The sequence below is a fragment of the Aptenodytes forsteri genome, unplaced genomic scaffold (genome assembly GCF_000699145.1).
Source record: "Aptenodytes forsteri isolate BGI_AS27 unplaced genomic scaffold, ASM69914v1 Scaffold193, whole genome shotgun sequence".
NCBI lineage: Eukaryota > Metazoa > Chordata > Aves > Sphenisciformes > Spheniscidae > Aptenodytes > Aptenodytes forsteri.
The window spans coordinates 3,484,066-3,497,515 of record NW_008795405.1 but is presented as its reverse complement, the minus strand read 5'-3'; the positions used below and the strand labels follow the sequence as shown (position 1 = coordinate 3,497,515).

At 46.8% G+C, this 13,450-nt stretch overlaps 1 protein-coding gene across 1 annotated transcript in view; it reads right to left on the bottom strand.

Annotated features, from left to right (window-relative positions):
* Nucleotides 1-13,450, bottom strand: part of ADCK1 (aarF domain containing kinase 1) — a 78,447-nt gene that overhangs the window by 44,641 nt on the left and 20,356 nt on the right. The window contains exon 3 of the mRNA XM_009280738.2: nt 4,751-4,954. Coding sequence (XP_009279013.1) covers nt 4,751-4,954 — 204 coding nt within the window. The remainder of the gene's footprint in view (nt 1-4,750; nt 4,955-13,450) is intronic.

The following is a 13,450-nucleotide window of genomic DNA, read 5'->3' as shown; positions in this document are numbered from 1 at the left end:
TTCAACAACTGTTAGCAAAAGGCCAGAGATGTGAGGATAAATCAAGGGCCAAGGAGGAAGGAAAGACCCTCACTCCCACGGCAGGCGAGGCTGGCCCTGTGCCCTACACCAGCCCCTCACCCCCCAGGCAAAGACGCAGCCTGGACACAGAGCACTTGGGCAGCCGCGCAGCACAGGTGCACCACCAGCATGGGAAAGACCCTACCTGAGACGGTGCTGGCCTCATGGGAATGCTAACTTTATCCTTGCCCTAACTCCCAATGGCACAACCTCAGACCAGACATAGGAGTAGGGACCAGAGGACCAGCCTGATGGGAACCTGCCAGAAAGGAGCACTGGCGTATTTCTGAAGGGACAGTGGTGAGAGGGAATGTCTCCCACCAAGAAAAATTACCTCCAACATGAGTAAAAGCCTGGGTAGAGTATGGAGTACACAAACACACTGAGGGGGAGAATAAGGAGTCTTGGGGAAAAGGTCAGAAAGTTGATTACAAAATGCCAGTGAGTGAGGATGGGCTGGAAGCTGATGAGCAATGGGCTCAGGAAAGCGACATCTTGCTGTACGCAGGAGAGGGATTACAGTGGTGCTGAGTGGGTAGAGCTATGCTGTGGCCTACTGGGATGTGCAGATCAGATGGGTGACTGCAAACCAGGAGTTATTTTAGGACTACAAAGAGGTAAAAGAGTGTGTTGGCATAGATTGGAGTACACAGTGAAGTCAGGAGATGTCACAGTATCTAAACTCATTATCATTGCACAGCGGCAGAGAAGCGAGACCCACAGAGCCGTATTAGGGACTGCACCGGGCAGCACTGGAGCCAGACAACAGAAAGACACCAAGGATATTTGGAAGAGCAGGGTTGTAAAAGCTGCCAAGTCATTCTGCAGCCACTCAGTCCTATGAGGAGGGATGCTCTGGAATGGCCTTGATCAGAGCAGAGAGAAGCAGATTTATTTTTGAAAGGGGAGAGTTTCACAATAGTCCAGTCAGTCTTAGCAATGAGCAATAAGCTCCTCTGAGCACCTTGTCCATGGTAATCACAAACAGAAAGACCTACAGAAAGCCTTTCTGACAGACACCAAAGGGCTGTCAGGTGGAACTGGCTTGGCCAAACTCAGAGATGCCCTGGGTTCTGCACCTCTGCTCTGGGACCAAACTGGCATCACATCCCCAGTATCCCCATATCCCACGGCCCCAAGCCAGTCTCTTTCAACAGACCTGCCAGAGGGAGGAAATGCCCCTAATCCTTTTGCTGGCGAAACATTTCTTCCATCACTTCTAGTTTCTAAGCACAATGATTTTGCACTTTTAAGGTGCAGCCACTCCAAAAGATTCATCTTCCAGAGCCTCTCATCAGTCTTTCTCCCTAAATGTCTGGTGTCCAAATTTCACCAGAAGTTGCCCGGCTCTGCTTTTTATGCCTTGTTGAGTTAGAGAGCTTAGCTGAACCAGCTATCTTTCCCTGTGTCATTAATAGCCCTGCAAAGAAAATTACAATTGTGGGGTAGGGAACATACTCAGTTTGCATTCATTTTCCATGCCTGACACCTTTTCACTTTCAGAATCTTGTTCAAGCAGGGAAGATGAGAATAGAGGTAGGAGAGACTCTTTCATTTATATCTCATCACCCATTCTTATGCACACAGCTTTTCCTAACTGATCCAAGGAATCCATCCAGAACAAGCCTTACCTATGGTATCTCCACTGTCTCCCCAGAAGAATCCTACTCTATCTATCTTGCTACTCTACTCTACTCTACTCTACTCTACTTTACTCTATCTTGCTGGTGAGCATTTCCAGGAGTCATTGTAAAGATTTCTTTGTGCAGCCTCTCCTACTGCTACTACTCGTGTTGTCCTGAGAATCCCACCCCCACCCCAACCTCTTACGTACAACACTCGAGAATGATCACCTCCCACCACCACTCAGCCAAACCACTATGGCCAAGATTAGAAAGCCAGCCTCTGCTCACTACCGATTATTTTTATCCCAATGATCCCTGATAGGTACACAGATTCACCCTAGACTTAAAACAAGGTTTGACAGGGCAGCCCACTAGTCAGCATATATGATGCTTCTCCTTCTGTGTCAGATCAGCACACATGCCATTTGCCTTCAAATCAGTCCATCAGCTCACGCAGCAGAGCTACATGCTGCAGCTCCCAGTCTCCAGCCATGATGCTGGCCTAGAATGGGAGTTCCCCCATCAGCAGGGTGTCACACAAGTCTGCGTGGTGACAACAGAGCTGTGTCAAACTGCTGTAAACACACCTCACAAGCCCTCTTCCTTTGCTCAAAAATCAGTCCCATTGGCATGCTCTCCATTTACATCAGTTTTCCCACAAAACTACTCCATTTGTCAAACATCCAAGCCTCTGCTAAGATTCTCAGGAGTAGGTCCCATCAGAAGACAGACTATTTCTAACTGACTGAAGATACAATGCTTCTATACACGAAATTGGCTTTTTTTGATCTTCATGCCCTTTTGCAAGCTCTTGCCTAATTTGTCAGCTTGTCACATTCCTCCCTAGGTATCTCTGTATTTCCAGTTGCTATTCCCCCCATTTGTTCTGCACTGATCCAAACTGTATGTAATTACTTCTTGCCTACACTTGAGATTCATCCGAGAAGCCTGCTCTTGTGCCTGATGGGGGAACTAGAAGTCTTACCACTGAATTCGAAAGCAGCAGGGTTAGGCCTAGGCCCCCTGGGAAGGTTCCCTCACTGTCATTTTCTCTTCTATTTGAATTCGTGTGGAAGTTCCCAGGTGTGTTGCTGGCCCCAAGGGGGAAGGTTTCAGCATCCCCCTTTGCACTCCCCTCTGCTCTGACACTCCACCTTGCCCTTCTGCCATCTATATTTCAGCTAAGTATATTGTATTTAAAATGTACTGAGGATGTAGCTACACTGGAATTAAATTTGTTCCTGAAGTAACCCTATTAAATCCTCTGGGCTCCAGCAAAGACAACTTTGGTGCATTTGGTACCCCAAATCCTTTTTGCTTTTAAATACCTTTATTTGGTACCTTGTAACTAATGGAAATGTGTATTTACCTCTGCTTTTAATACTGCCCAGTTTCACCAGCTCCTTTATTTTTTATACATGTCATTCTCTTCATTTCTCTCTTTTATCATCGCTCTCTTTCTCTCATTAGCATTTCCTCTCTATCCTTTTCTTTGCATTTCTACCTTTTTTCTCTCCCTCTCTCTGTCTCTTTAAAATTAAATATTGCCCAGCACTGCCCATGTGGGTGAAGTGAATGCTAAGAGGGAAGGCTGCTGTGGAGACTGGATTCAAGCTGCGTCGCTGGTAATCAATGAGGCATGGAGGGCTCGTCTAGCTCCCAAAAAGCTGAGAGAAACCAGGGCGTATCAGTGGCAGCTGAACATGCACTTGAGAGAAAAGAAGAGGGCCCACCTCCGAGCACCTGGCTCAGCCTGAGAGATGCCACACAAACTGAGCCAGGGCTGTGGTCATTTAATGGGGGCTAACTTCGGGGTGGCTTTCCGTGGCTTCTGCAGAGGGGAGATTGCCAGATGGAGGCCCATGGAGCAGCAGGGGTCTGCAGGGAGCAGCCAGCCTGCCCTGCTCCATCGATCCACTGAGCTATGAAACACAGCTGGTACCAGCCATGCTACAAGGATGCAGCGCTGAGAGAGGGAGCATCTTGCAGGTCAGGGGCTGACATTAACCCTGCCATTAAACTGCAGGGAAATATTAGTTGTCATTCCTGACTAGACAATACCTAGGCCCTGAAACTACACATAGGCAGACCCACCCCATCCAAATCTGCCCATAATATCCTCACTAGGTGCAAATACTTCACTTTACCCCATCATGTTACCCCCATACCTCCTCACCACACAGTCACACATCCCAGAACACCCAAAATACACATCCACACTGCTTCCATTCTTCAGCCTCCTGTCTTCCTCTCCCTCACACCCACTTTCTCTTCCATTGCCTTTGCACACTGTTGCCTCCTGCCTCCCTCTCACCACGTCAGTTGTGATCCTTGAAATGCCTGTCCTCAACCTGGGCTGGAGTGTGAGGGGACCTCTTCTTGTAAGGGGCAAGATGCAAAGTAGCAGAATGCCCTCTCTAAATACTGTAGTTACTTCCCGTATATCTAATGAACACCGGCATCCACCTCTGACCTCTGTGCTGCGGGCTGCTGAGGGTTAATGGTGACACAGACTCCTGGGCTACTGTATTACCTGACTGCAAGCACCAGAAGTGATTTATGCTATTATTTTCTTTGGGGGTTAATTAGGGGCTCGAGAAAGTAAAAGGCTGTCAGTGCTAGCTGGAATTGGTCTAGTGCAGCCAGGGGAGAGCAGTCGTCCCTCACAGAGCCCTGCTAATATATCTTTGTCCTGAACATCAATATATCCAGCTCCCACCCCTCAGTGTGGCAGACGGCCCTCCACCCTGACCTCCAGCAACCCTGTTAGTCTTGGCATAACCTCTGGGGTACGCTGCTCTGCTGAGCCCTGCCATTTCCACCTGGCAGCCCTCACACCCTTAATCCTCTGTTATCTTCTCCTTTCCTAAGCTTGCCAATAATGGCCATCAATGGACAGGGAAAATTCACATGGCATTCTCCCAGGGGCAAGGAGGAGCTATGTCCCCTTGGTATCTCTTGCAACTGAGAACCACCAGGGACCTCCTTGCTCCCATTTTCCTTCTTCTAGCTGCCCAGGGCTTGCTGAGGCCTCAGAAGCCAACACAGGCTATGGCTGCCCCTACCTCTTTGCCCAGATCCTCGCGGATGACTTGCTCAATCTCCTGCTTGGTGCTCTGCGGGGCCTGGCTGTGCAGCACTTTGAGGGTGCGGGTGTACTCCTCAGGCAGCAGGTAGTCAAGTGCTCCCAGGTGCTGTCCCACCTTGATGAAGGTGCCTCGGTTGGCGCAGCACAGCTCCCGGAGGCGCTCAGCAGAGCGCAGGTGCACCTGCGGAGAGACCAGAACATCAGCCAAGCCCTTTTGCTGTCTGTTACATGCGCATGCCCACATATGTACCTTTTATTTGTACAGTATTTAAACAGACCAGGGATTTCCTTTCTTGATTTTGGGCATCATCATCTAATGTGTCAGCTAAGTATTAGGACTCTGGCTTGATTTAGAGGAGCTGAACCAGACCAGGACAAGATGCTCCAGAGTATAAGGGGCTTTGACACTTGTTTGCACAGGCACCATGATCAGTGACAGCACATTAGTTTTTGGCTCTGTCCAGGGCTACATCCTTACACAGAATAAGATGTCAAGCCATAGGGCAGCACTGGTTTGTCACTGTGATCCACTACTGTGACACACAGTTTGGGAACCCCTTGTCAAAAGACAAAAGTCAGGACCACAACCACGTATGTTAGACTCCTAGTGTGAGTGCAATGAATTAAAGTGAGAAGAAAAACACAGATAACATCCCAGAAACTTACAGGAACTTGGAAGAAGAGCCTGTTAAAAATCAAAACTACAGACGTCTATTTGGCAGTGAGGAGGACAGTACGTAGGCAGTCCTTCATCGTCCTCAGCTCACTCTGACATACCACAAGGGGAAATTACATCCCTCCAGTCCAGGCAGGTCTTGGTCTTGGTGCTTACATTGCCAACAAAGTCTGCAGTGACAGTGGTTTTAGAAACTAAGAATTAGAAGACTTGCCAGCTTTGCTCACATTGGCCAAAATGCAGCCACCAAATGACAAAACCCATCACCAACCACTTGCCTGGTCTGGATTTCAGCTCCTGAGGTTCATTATGACTCTCAAGAACAGATCAGCCATCACATCCTTCAGTGACAATGATTATTCTGCCTTTATTACTCTCACTAGAAAAGCCTCCTGCCAAGGACACAGCTATACTCAATTTTTTTAATAAATTTCAGATAAGTTTACCCTGATACATTAATAAAATCTAAGCAAATCAATGACAAAAAATAACTCCGCACCCATCTCCTGTTAATGCCTGACACGTATCTGCATGGAGGCTCCTAATTCCTCTGGCTTCTGTGTCAGAAGTCATTGAAGGTCAAATCCTGTGTCTGCAGACCTCATCTGCCCAAGATCCTGAGGTGAGGGACTCCACCAAAAGCCTCAAAGTATGCGGCAGAAAGGAACACCACCATAAACATGCATGAACAACATGCATGAACACCACACACACACACACACACACACACACACACACACACACACACACACACACACACACACACACACACACACACACACACACACACACACACACACACACACACACACACACACACACACACACACACACACACACACACACACCCCCCATTCAGTGGCTATCTTTGCCCTCTGTGCAAAGCAGTGCCGTGTCACATCACAGGACAGGGCGAGTGTCTCGCATTTGGGAAAGCGTCAGGGGACAGACTGGGTGCTGAGCTGCAAGTACACGAAACACAGGCTTATGGGAGTGTGAGGAGAAAGCCTAATGTGCAAGTCTCACACTTAGCGTGTGAGACTTGACAGCTTGATGCACACATGCACACACACACGCGCACACACACTTTCCTAGGTGGGCGCTCACAGGCAAGTGTAACTTGCACTAGGAGAGTGAGTTTCCCCCAGCATATTGCCTGCTCAAAAGCACTCGCAAATACATAGGCAAAAAATAATATCCACAAGCATGCTGAAGTCTCCCACATTATTGTGCTGCATGTTACACACCAGCTTTAAAGCTCCTGCTGTAACAAGCAAGCCTCTGCCCTGGCTGTTTCCCTGCTCTCGTTCCTTGTGTGCAGCCGAGGCAAAAGCAGGCCAAAAGGGGACAAGGAAAGGAAGCTGTGAAAGAGGATGAGAGAGCAAGAAAAGCAGTGAGGGAGTAATGGGATGAAAGAGAAAGGCAGTGGGAGGGAGGGAGCCAGAGCAGCTGGGTAGTTTGTCACAGCACCGGGAGTGCAGCCCATTACAGGGAAACAGCTTTTATGCAGCTCCGATAATCGCCCTCTGCCCACTGCCTCCAGCCATGGAGGAAACCCCCTGCCAGCAGCGAAGGGAAAGGGGAGCAGTGGCTGGCCGGCCACCCTGCCCTGAGGCGTCAGGCAGCCACAGGCGGGAAACACTGGCAAGGCTCCTTGCAGATGTGCTCCAAAAACCCCAGCACTAAGCACAGGCCAGCACAGAGCCCTGCAACCTCCCACAGGCACAGCAGGAGCCCATCAAATGACTCCAGGTTGCGGCATGGCTCAGGGCAGAGCAGCAGCACCCCTGGGGCTGTAGCGTGGTGCTGGGCATGAGGCCAGGCAGCCAGCTGGGAGCAGAGGTGCTGGCTCCAGTGCACCTACCCGCCGCACATGGATCTCCAAGGGACACGGTAAAAACAGGATGGAAAACTCATGTAGCTGAAAATGCAACTGGTTGTAGACACGCTTGGATGCAGGGTGTATCTTCATGTCGGTCACTGCTGAGAAGGAGGCAGAAACAGCCCCTCTCTCCTCTAGCACAAGGAGAGAGGAAATTTTGGCCCTCCCAAACTTACCCACCCTGTAGAGAACCTGGCTGGCCTCATGGACACAGCAGTCCTGGCCAAGAGAGATGAGAGCATCCTTACAGAGGGCTCCAGGAACAAAACAGAACAAAACCCCCATGCACAGCATCCTCCACCATGCTCTCACAACTGTCTTGGCTAAAGCTCCTAAGAGACAGCTGCCCTGGCTGGCTGTCCAGACCAGGGAATGCCAGCTCCTGCCCCTGCTAGTGAGGCAGATGACGACCAGGCAACTTGTCTCAGAAAGAAATTTATCTGTAGCCCTACATTTTACAAAACTCCAGTCCGCATTAGAGGCAGAAGTACAGTGAGAATGAAGCAGGACTGTGAATGCAGCTTCCAAGGTCCCTTTTCTTATCAACCAGGTCAGGATTTTTAGCAGAAAAATGTTCATAATGCTATCTATTAATTGCCTGGATCTCCCCAAGCTAGGTCATGGTCCAGATGCAGCACTTGATTCTCCGATAGGTGACCTTCTCCTAATCACAGGCAAAGTAAGAGTGCCACATTCCTACTACTGTGTCCGATACTGTTGACCCACATTTCTGTCCTACGTTGAAGAAACTGCAGGGTAAATGGAAACCCCCAGCATGGCTCAGAGCTTTTCTCCGAGAAATCTCACAAGATATTGCTCTTTGTTGCACAAGCAATACCTTGAAGATTCTTCTTATCAGGGAAAAGAGCTGGGAACAACAGCTAGTTAGACAGGGAGCCGCTTGTATGCATCATGCCTAGGAGCACACTGCAGAGAAAGGAAGCATTTCATGTACCAGGGATTACCAAGAATAAGCCTCTCTCAAGAAGCACTTCAGATCACAAATGCTGTCTGAGTGTGTATATGGTTCCTTCCTCAGTCCACATGGGCATCTCCTTCTGTCTCAAACCCCTTCCCCAAATTTCAGCAGGACAAATTCTCCATTGGCCCACAGCATGGCTATCAGACTTGTAGTTTACCTAAGCCCTGGGTAGATTGGGATTAACACTCATTATTAAAATTGTTCCATATGGGCCATAATGGAAGTAATAACTGTCAGGTATGGAGAGGAGGCACCTCTGGGATGAAGCACATACTCAGCAAGCAGAGCTGCAAATGGACATTTTTTAATTTACCCTTGATGTTCAAGCAGACCTGTCTTATCAAGTAATTTTGATGCTTTTGAAGGAGCCTTTACTTACAGAGACCTTGGCAAAGAACTGCTCTTCAGAGCATCAGACGTGCAAGGTGTCACAAATTGGCAGATGCTAATCTGGTCTTAAAAATAAAGAAATTGATTTAGCAGAAAATAAATACCAAAGTTAAAATATACTGGTGAAAACTTGAGTATCTGGTATCTGGTGACAGACCTGGTGACAAAAGGGCTCAGAAAGGCCACTAAACACCGTAAGGTAAGTGGTGGAAGCCACTCATATGAAAAATCCTTCAGAAAAGTCATTCCAATCCTGACGGGCATACTCATAGCTGGCAAAACATAAAATGAGGATTAGGAATGCAGACAGAAAATTTGAAATGCAATTAGTCAAAGACATAACAAACAAGTCACCAGAAATTCCTGGTGATGAGTGCTGCCTCCAGGAACACTGCGAACACAGACATCGCACAAAGGATGTCAGGCTGGATTTTGCCCAGAGGACAGCGCTAGAAGGGCTGCTCCTCCTCTCACCTCCATAGCAGAAAGCACTCTTGTACAGGTGAGCAGGAACAGCTCCACGCCACGTGGTGCCCGCTCGCATCCCACCTACTCCCAACCTGAGCAAGGGAAAGGAGGCGCCTTCTCCTGCTGCAGGCAATTCCCTGCATGGGGCAGGATGCTGAGGAGAAGCCTGTCCATCACTGCTTACAATGGAGATACACTCTCCTAGACAATATTTCAAGAAAGATGTCTCCAGAAAATACCTTGAAAACTTCAATCATTTAAAAATTACAGATGAATTCAAAAAGTAGCTGAGATGCTAATAATCATAATAAAAGGGGGATCACATTAAAACAAGAGGACTGAAGGGGAGCAAATGTTGCCCTGTATTTAAGAAAAATCCAGAGTAATCTGGGAAATTATAGTCCTGCAAGCTTCTATTCTGTATCAACTAAACTAATTGAGACAATAATGATAGAGAGTACTAAAAATCATCTAGCTAAATGTGATATGACTGAAAAAAGCTAACGGGGATTTTGAGAAGAGGAAAAATCATTCTTTACCAGTCCACTAAAATACTCTGATGCAAGAATGCTCCTTTACATCACTTGCTCATTTTATCCCATTCCCGGCTCAGAATTCCCTCTTTGCAACACCAAGCCCAGCACTACAGACAGCAGCAGTGAGGAACTCTCTAGTTAGGACAAGGCTACAACATTTAGTGATGTTTTTACCACAGCTTGCTTTCAACCTGCTCTGAATTCTTTTAGACGAGGTAATGCTGCAGAAGTCCTGTCTACATTAGCACCTGCAATGTTGTTACTTCCAGTGAGGCTGAACTAGCACTGGAAACACTGAGAAATGTGATGAAAAGGGAAACAGGTACAGGTAGCACCCACAAGGCAGAAGGGTCTCTCTACTATAAATGGGTTGACCCACGTCATTGTCAAAAACAAGCAGGAGAGTGTCCCATTACACCCATTCTTACACCAAGGTTTAATTTCCCTGCTAGTGATCTGGCAAAGGAGAGAACAGTGCAGTGGCAAAACTTCCATGAGATGCAACGGAAATATTCACCACTGTGGAAAAATAAGCCCTACCAAGTCCCTACCAAAGACAGGTGAACAATCAATAGACTGGCAGATCACCCTCAGCATAGATGGCTGCAAGGTTACACATATTGGAACATGCAATTTATCCTGCCCGCACACACTGATGGGCTCTAAATTAACTGTAACCACCCAACACTTGCATCACATTGTTGTGGATGGCTCAGTGAAGGCACCTGCTCAATGCACAGTTGGGGTCAGGAAAACCCAAACAAGCTGTTTGACTGGGTTAAGAAAGGAAAAGAGAAAAACATTAAAAATATCAAAATGCCACTGTATAAATTGAAAGCACAACCTCACCTTGGATTCTCGACATCCCACCACAAAAAGAGGTACAGAAGAAAAAGAAGAGACAGAGAAGGACAGGGAAAAATTATCATGGACTTGAAAAGAGTCTATAAAAAAAAGAGATCTGAAATGTTAGGGGACTGTTTAGATTAGAAACAGTTGATGCATAAGAGAGAAGAGTTATATGAAATAATAAAAAGAAAATCTCCCATTCCTATTTCCAGCTCTCACAAAACAGCAAATAATAGGGTATTCCACAAAGCAACCACCTTTTTTAAGGTTTTTTTACATCCCATTTCGCACAGTACAACATTAACCAGTGCCACTCACTGTCAGAGGATAGAGAAGCCAAGAGCTTAATGGAATTCAGAAAGGCTTTAGACATTTATGATAAAACAACCATACCTGATTTTATATGGAGCTTTTCATCTCTAAAAGTGCTTTTACAAAGCTCTTTACAAAACTCAGGATCACTATCCCCCATTTTACAGACTCAGAAGAACATTACGGGTAATAAAATGTCTAAAGGGCTTTAAACATTCTTGCTCAAGGCATCAAGACAAAAATTACCCTATTGATCAGCCATAGTGAGAAACAGAAAGAAAACAGGGTGCACTGATGCTCCCAGCATCATTAAAATCTTTAAAGAACCTATTTGGTGTATCCAGCTCCCACATTCCGGTTAAATCGGTCACCCCTTCTGCTGAGGTTCAACCTGCTTCCAAGGATCTTCCATATTTACTAAATTACCTGCCACTGCAAGGACTTGGGACATTGGTGATGGATTCTTGCTTTCTTCCCTTGCCATAGCAGAATTGCTGCTTATGGTCTTTCATATTAAGCCTTTGGGATGCTGGGAAGTATCTTGTGGCACACAGTGTGTGGGAGCATCCCAGGCATATATGCTGTCAGCCATCCTGGATGAGACAGCTCTTCCAGGGATGCCTGCAGTAGCAGGAGACTGGACTGGAAGAGCCAGGCTGTCCCTTGGACTCCATACAGAGAGAAGAGAGGATGTCATCACACCTCTGTACTGGGTATCCCCAAAACACAGTAAGTCGGAGAGGGAGGAAAGACATGTCAGGGAAGATAGGAAAGGAATCTGGCCACAGTCTTTTTATCTTCTACCCCTGATAATAACAGGGCCATATGCACACGGCTGGTAAAACTACGGAACAACTTTAGATGACCCAGGACAGCACAAACCAGAAAGGAATGAAAGGATGTCCACCTCAATTTAACACAGTGAGAGACTGAAATCAAGTGCCATGCCAAAAGATCTGTGACAATGTTTAGGGAGGATACAGCTACTGGTGAAGTGAATAGGGTACTTGGGTGCTCTAAAAACAGCAATAGAAAACCTAGAACCCATTGCAATGACAGTGTAATTGCGTCCAAGGGGCTGTTACCTCCTCTTTTAACAAATCTGAATAAGCATACAGTTAATGTAAACTACTATAGCCTTCACTAACACTGTCAGCCTGGTAATCAAACTGACTGACATCAGGGGTGCTGCAAGGAGACACACAACTCTAAATGGAATTGTTATTGCCTCCTTTTTGTACTATCTTTTCTGCCTACCTTTTACAAAATCTCATTCCTATGCACGCCAGATATTTCCCATTCAAATGCTTCCTTATACCAATACTAACTGATCATACTGCTGATCACAGACAGATCCACGTCTTTGGAATTGGAATAACTCCTGGTGCAATGTACCCCACTACCTAATAATTCATTATTTGTGTAAGTTATGTATAACATTCCTAAAGATTTATCTATGGGTCTCTGCCTGCCCATATGCGAGTAGGGCATTCCATATGTTCCCACTTAGGCAGGCACATTGTTACCTTTTCAGACCTATACTTTCTAGTTAGTTCCCCTTGGTGCAAACCCTGGTTAAAAAGGCATCCCCCTAATTCTTAGTTTTGACTTCCATAGCTCAAAATAGTCCGAGCAGATACCAAAATCCTTCAGAAATTATGGCACAACAGTAGATTGCCAGTGGGACAGCCAGGAAGCGAGAGAAAGCTTTATAGCTTGCAAAAGATAAAGGATGGAGATGATCCCCTACACTAAAGCGACAATTTTTTAGCTTCTCAGTTTCACAAACATGGGAACAAGGAGTCACACAACTAGCAGGAGGGCCAGTGAACTCTGTACAAATGGATATACACAGTGAGCCTGCGTCAGACAGCTGAAATCTGGTGTTGGTGCTGGGGCCTTGTATCACCAGTGCTAACGGCAGCTGAAATTAAAGCAAACATGTTTCATGATTTGTGCAAATCTTCCCTGGAGATCAGGAGGGACTTTTCAAACCTAGGCCAGCCCATTTCACACTGAACAGACATGCAAGCTCCCACCCTCCGAGCCATCAGGCCTCTGAATTTCCATGCACAAGTACACACAGACATTGACCTCCCACCTATGCTACACATACTCCCATGCTCTTCCTGCTAATACCCTGATTCACAACATGGTTCCTAACAATCCATACAGGTGACTAAGGGGTGGCCTAGCAACAAAACCCTAGTTTGAGATGCCACTTGATTCAGGAAACATTTATGCTGGGCTGAGGTCCGTCTCTTCAGGCAGTTACTTCCCAAGCTGCTCTGAGAGGAGGAAGCAGTGGTGCTCGACCGCAGCGTGGAGCACCAGCAGTCACCTTGCTGAACCCTGCCCTTGCTGCCTGGTGCATGCACAAACAGCGCCAATAGCCTGCTCGTGTTCCATCTTCATTTCGCTCCAAGCTCGGTCATTTGTGCTCTGATTATCTCTCATTACTGACGACCTTGCTGTAATGAGTTTTAATCTGCCTCGTATTAATTAGAAACATTTTCATTAGCCAGCTCAATTTTAGGTAAATAGCTAATAGAAGCAACTGAGCTGCAATTAGTTATCTGTGG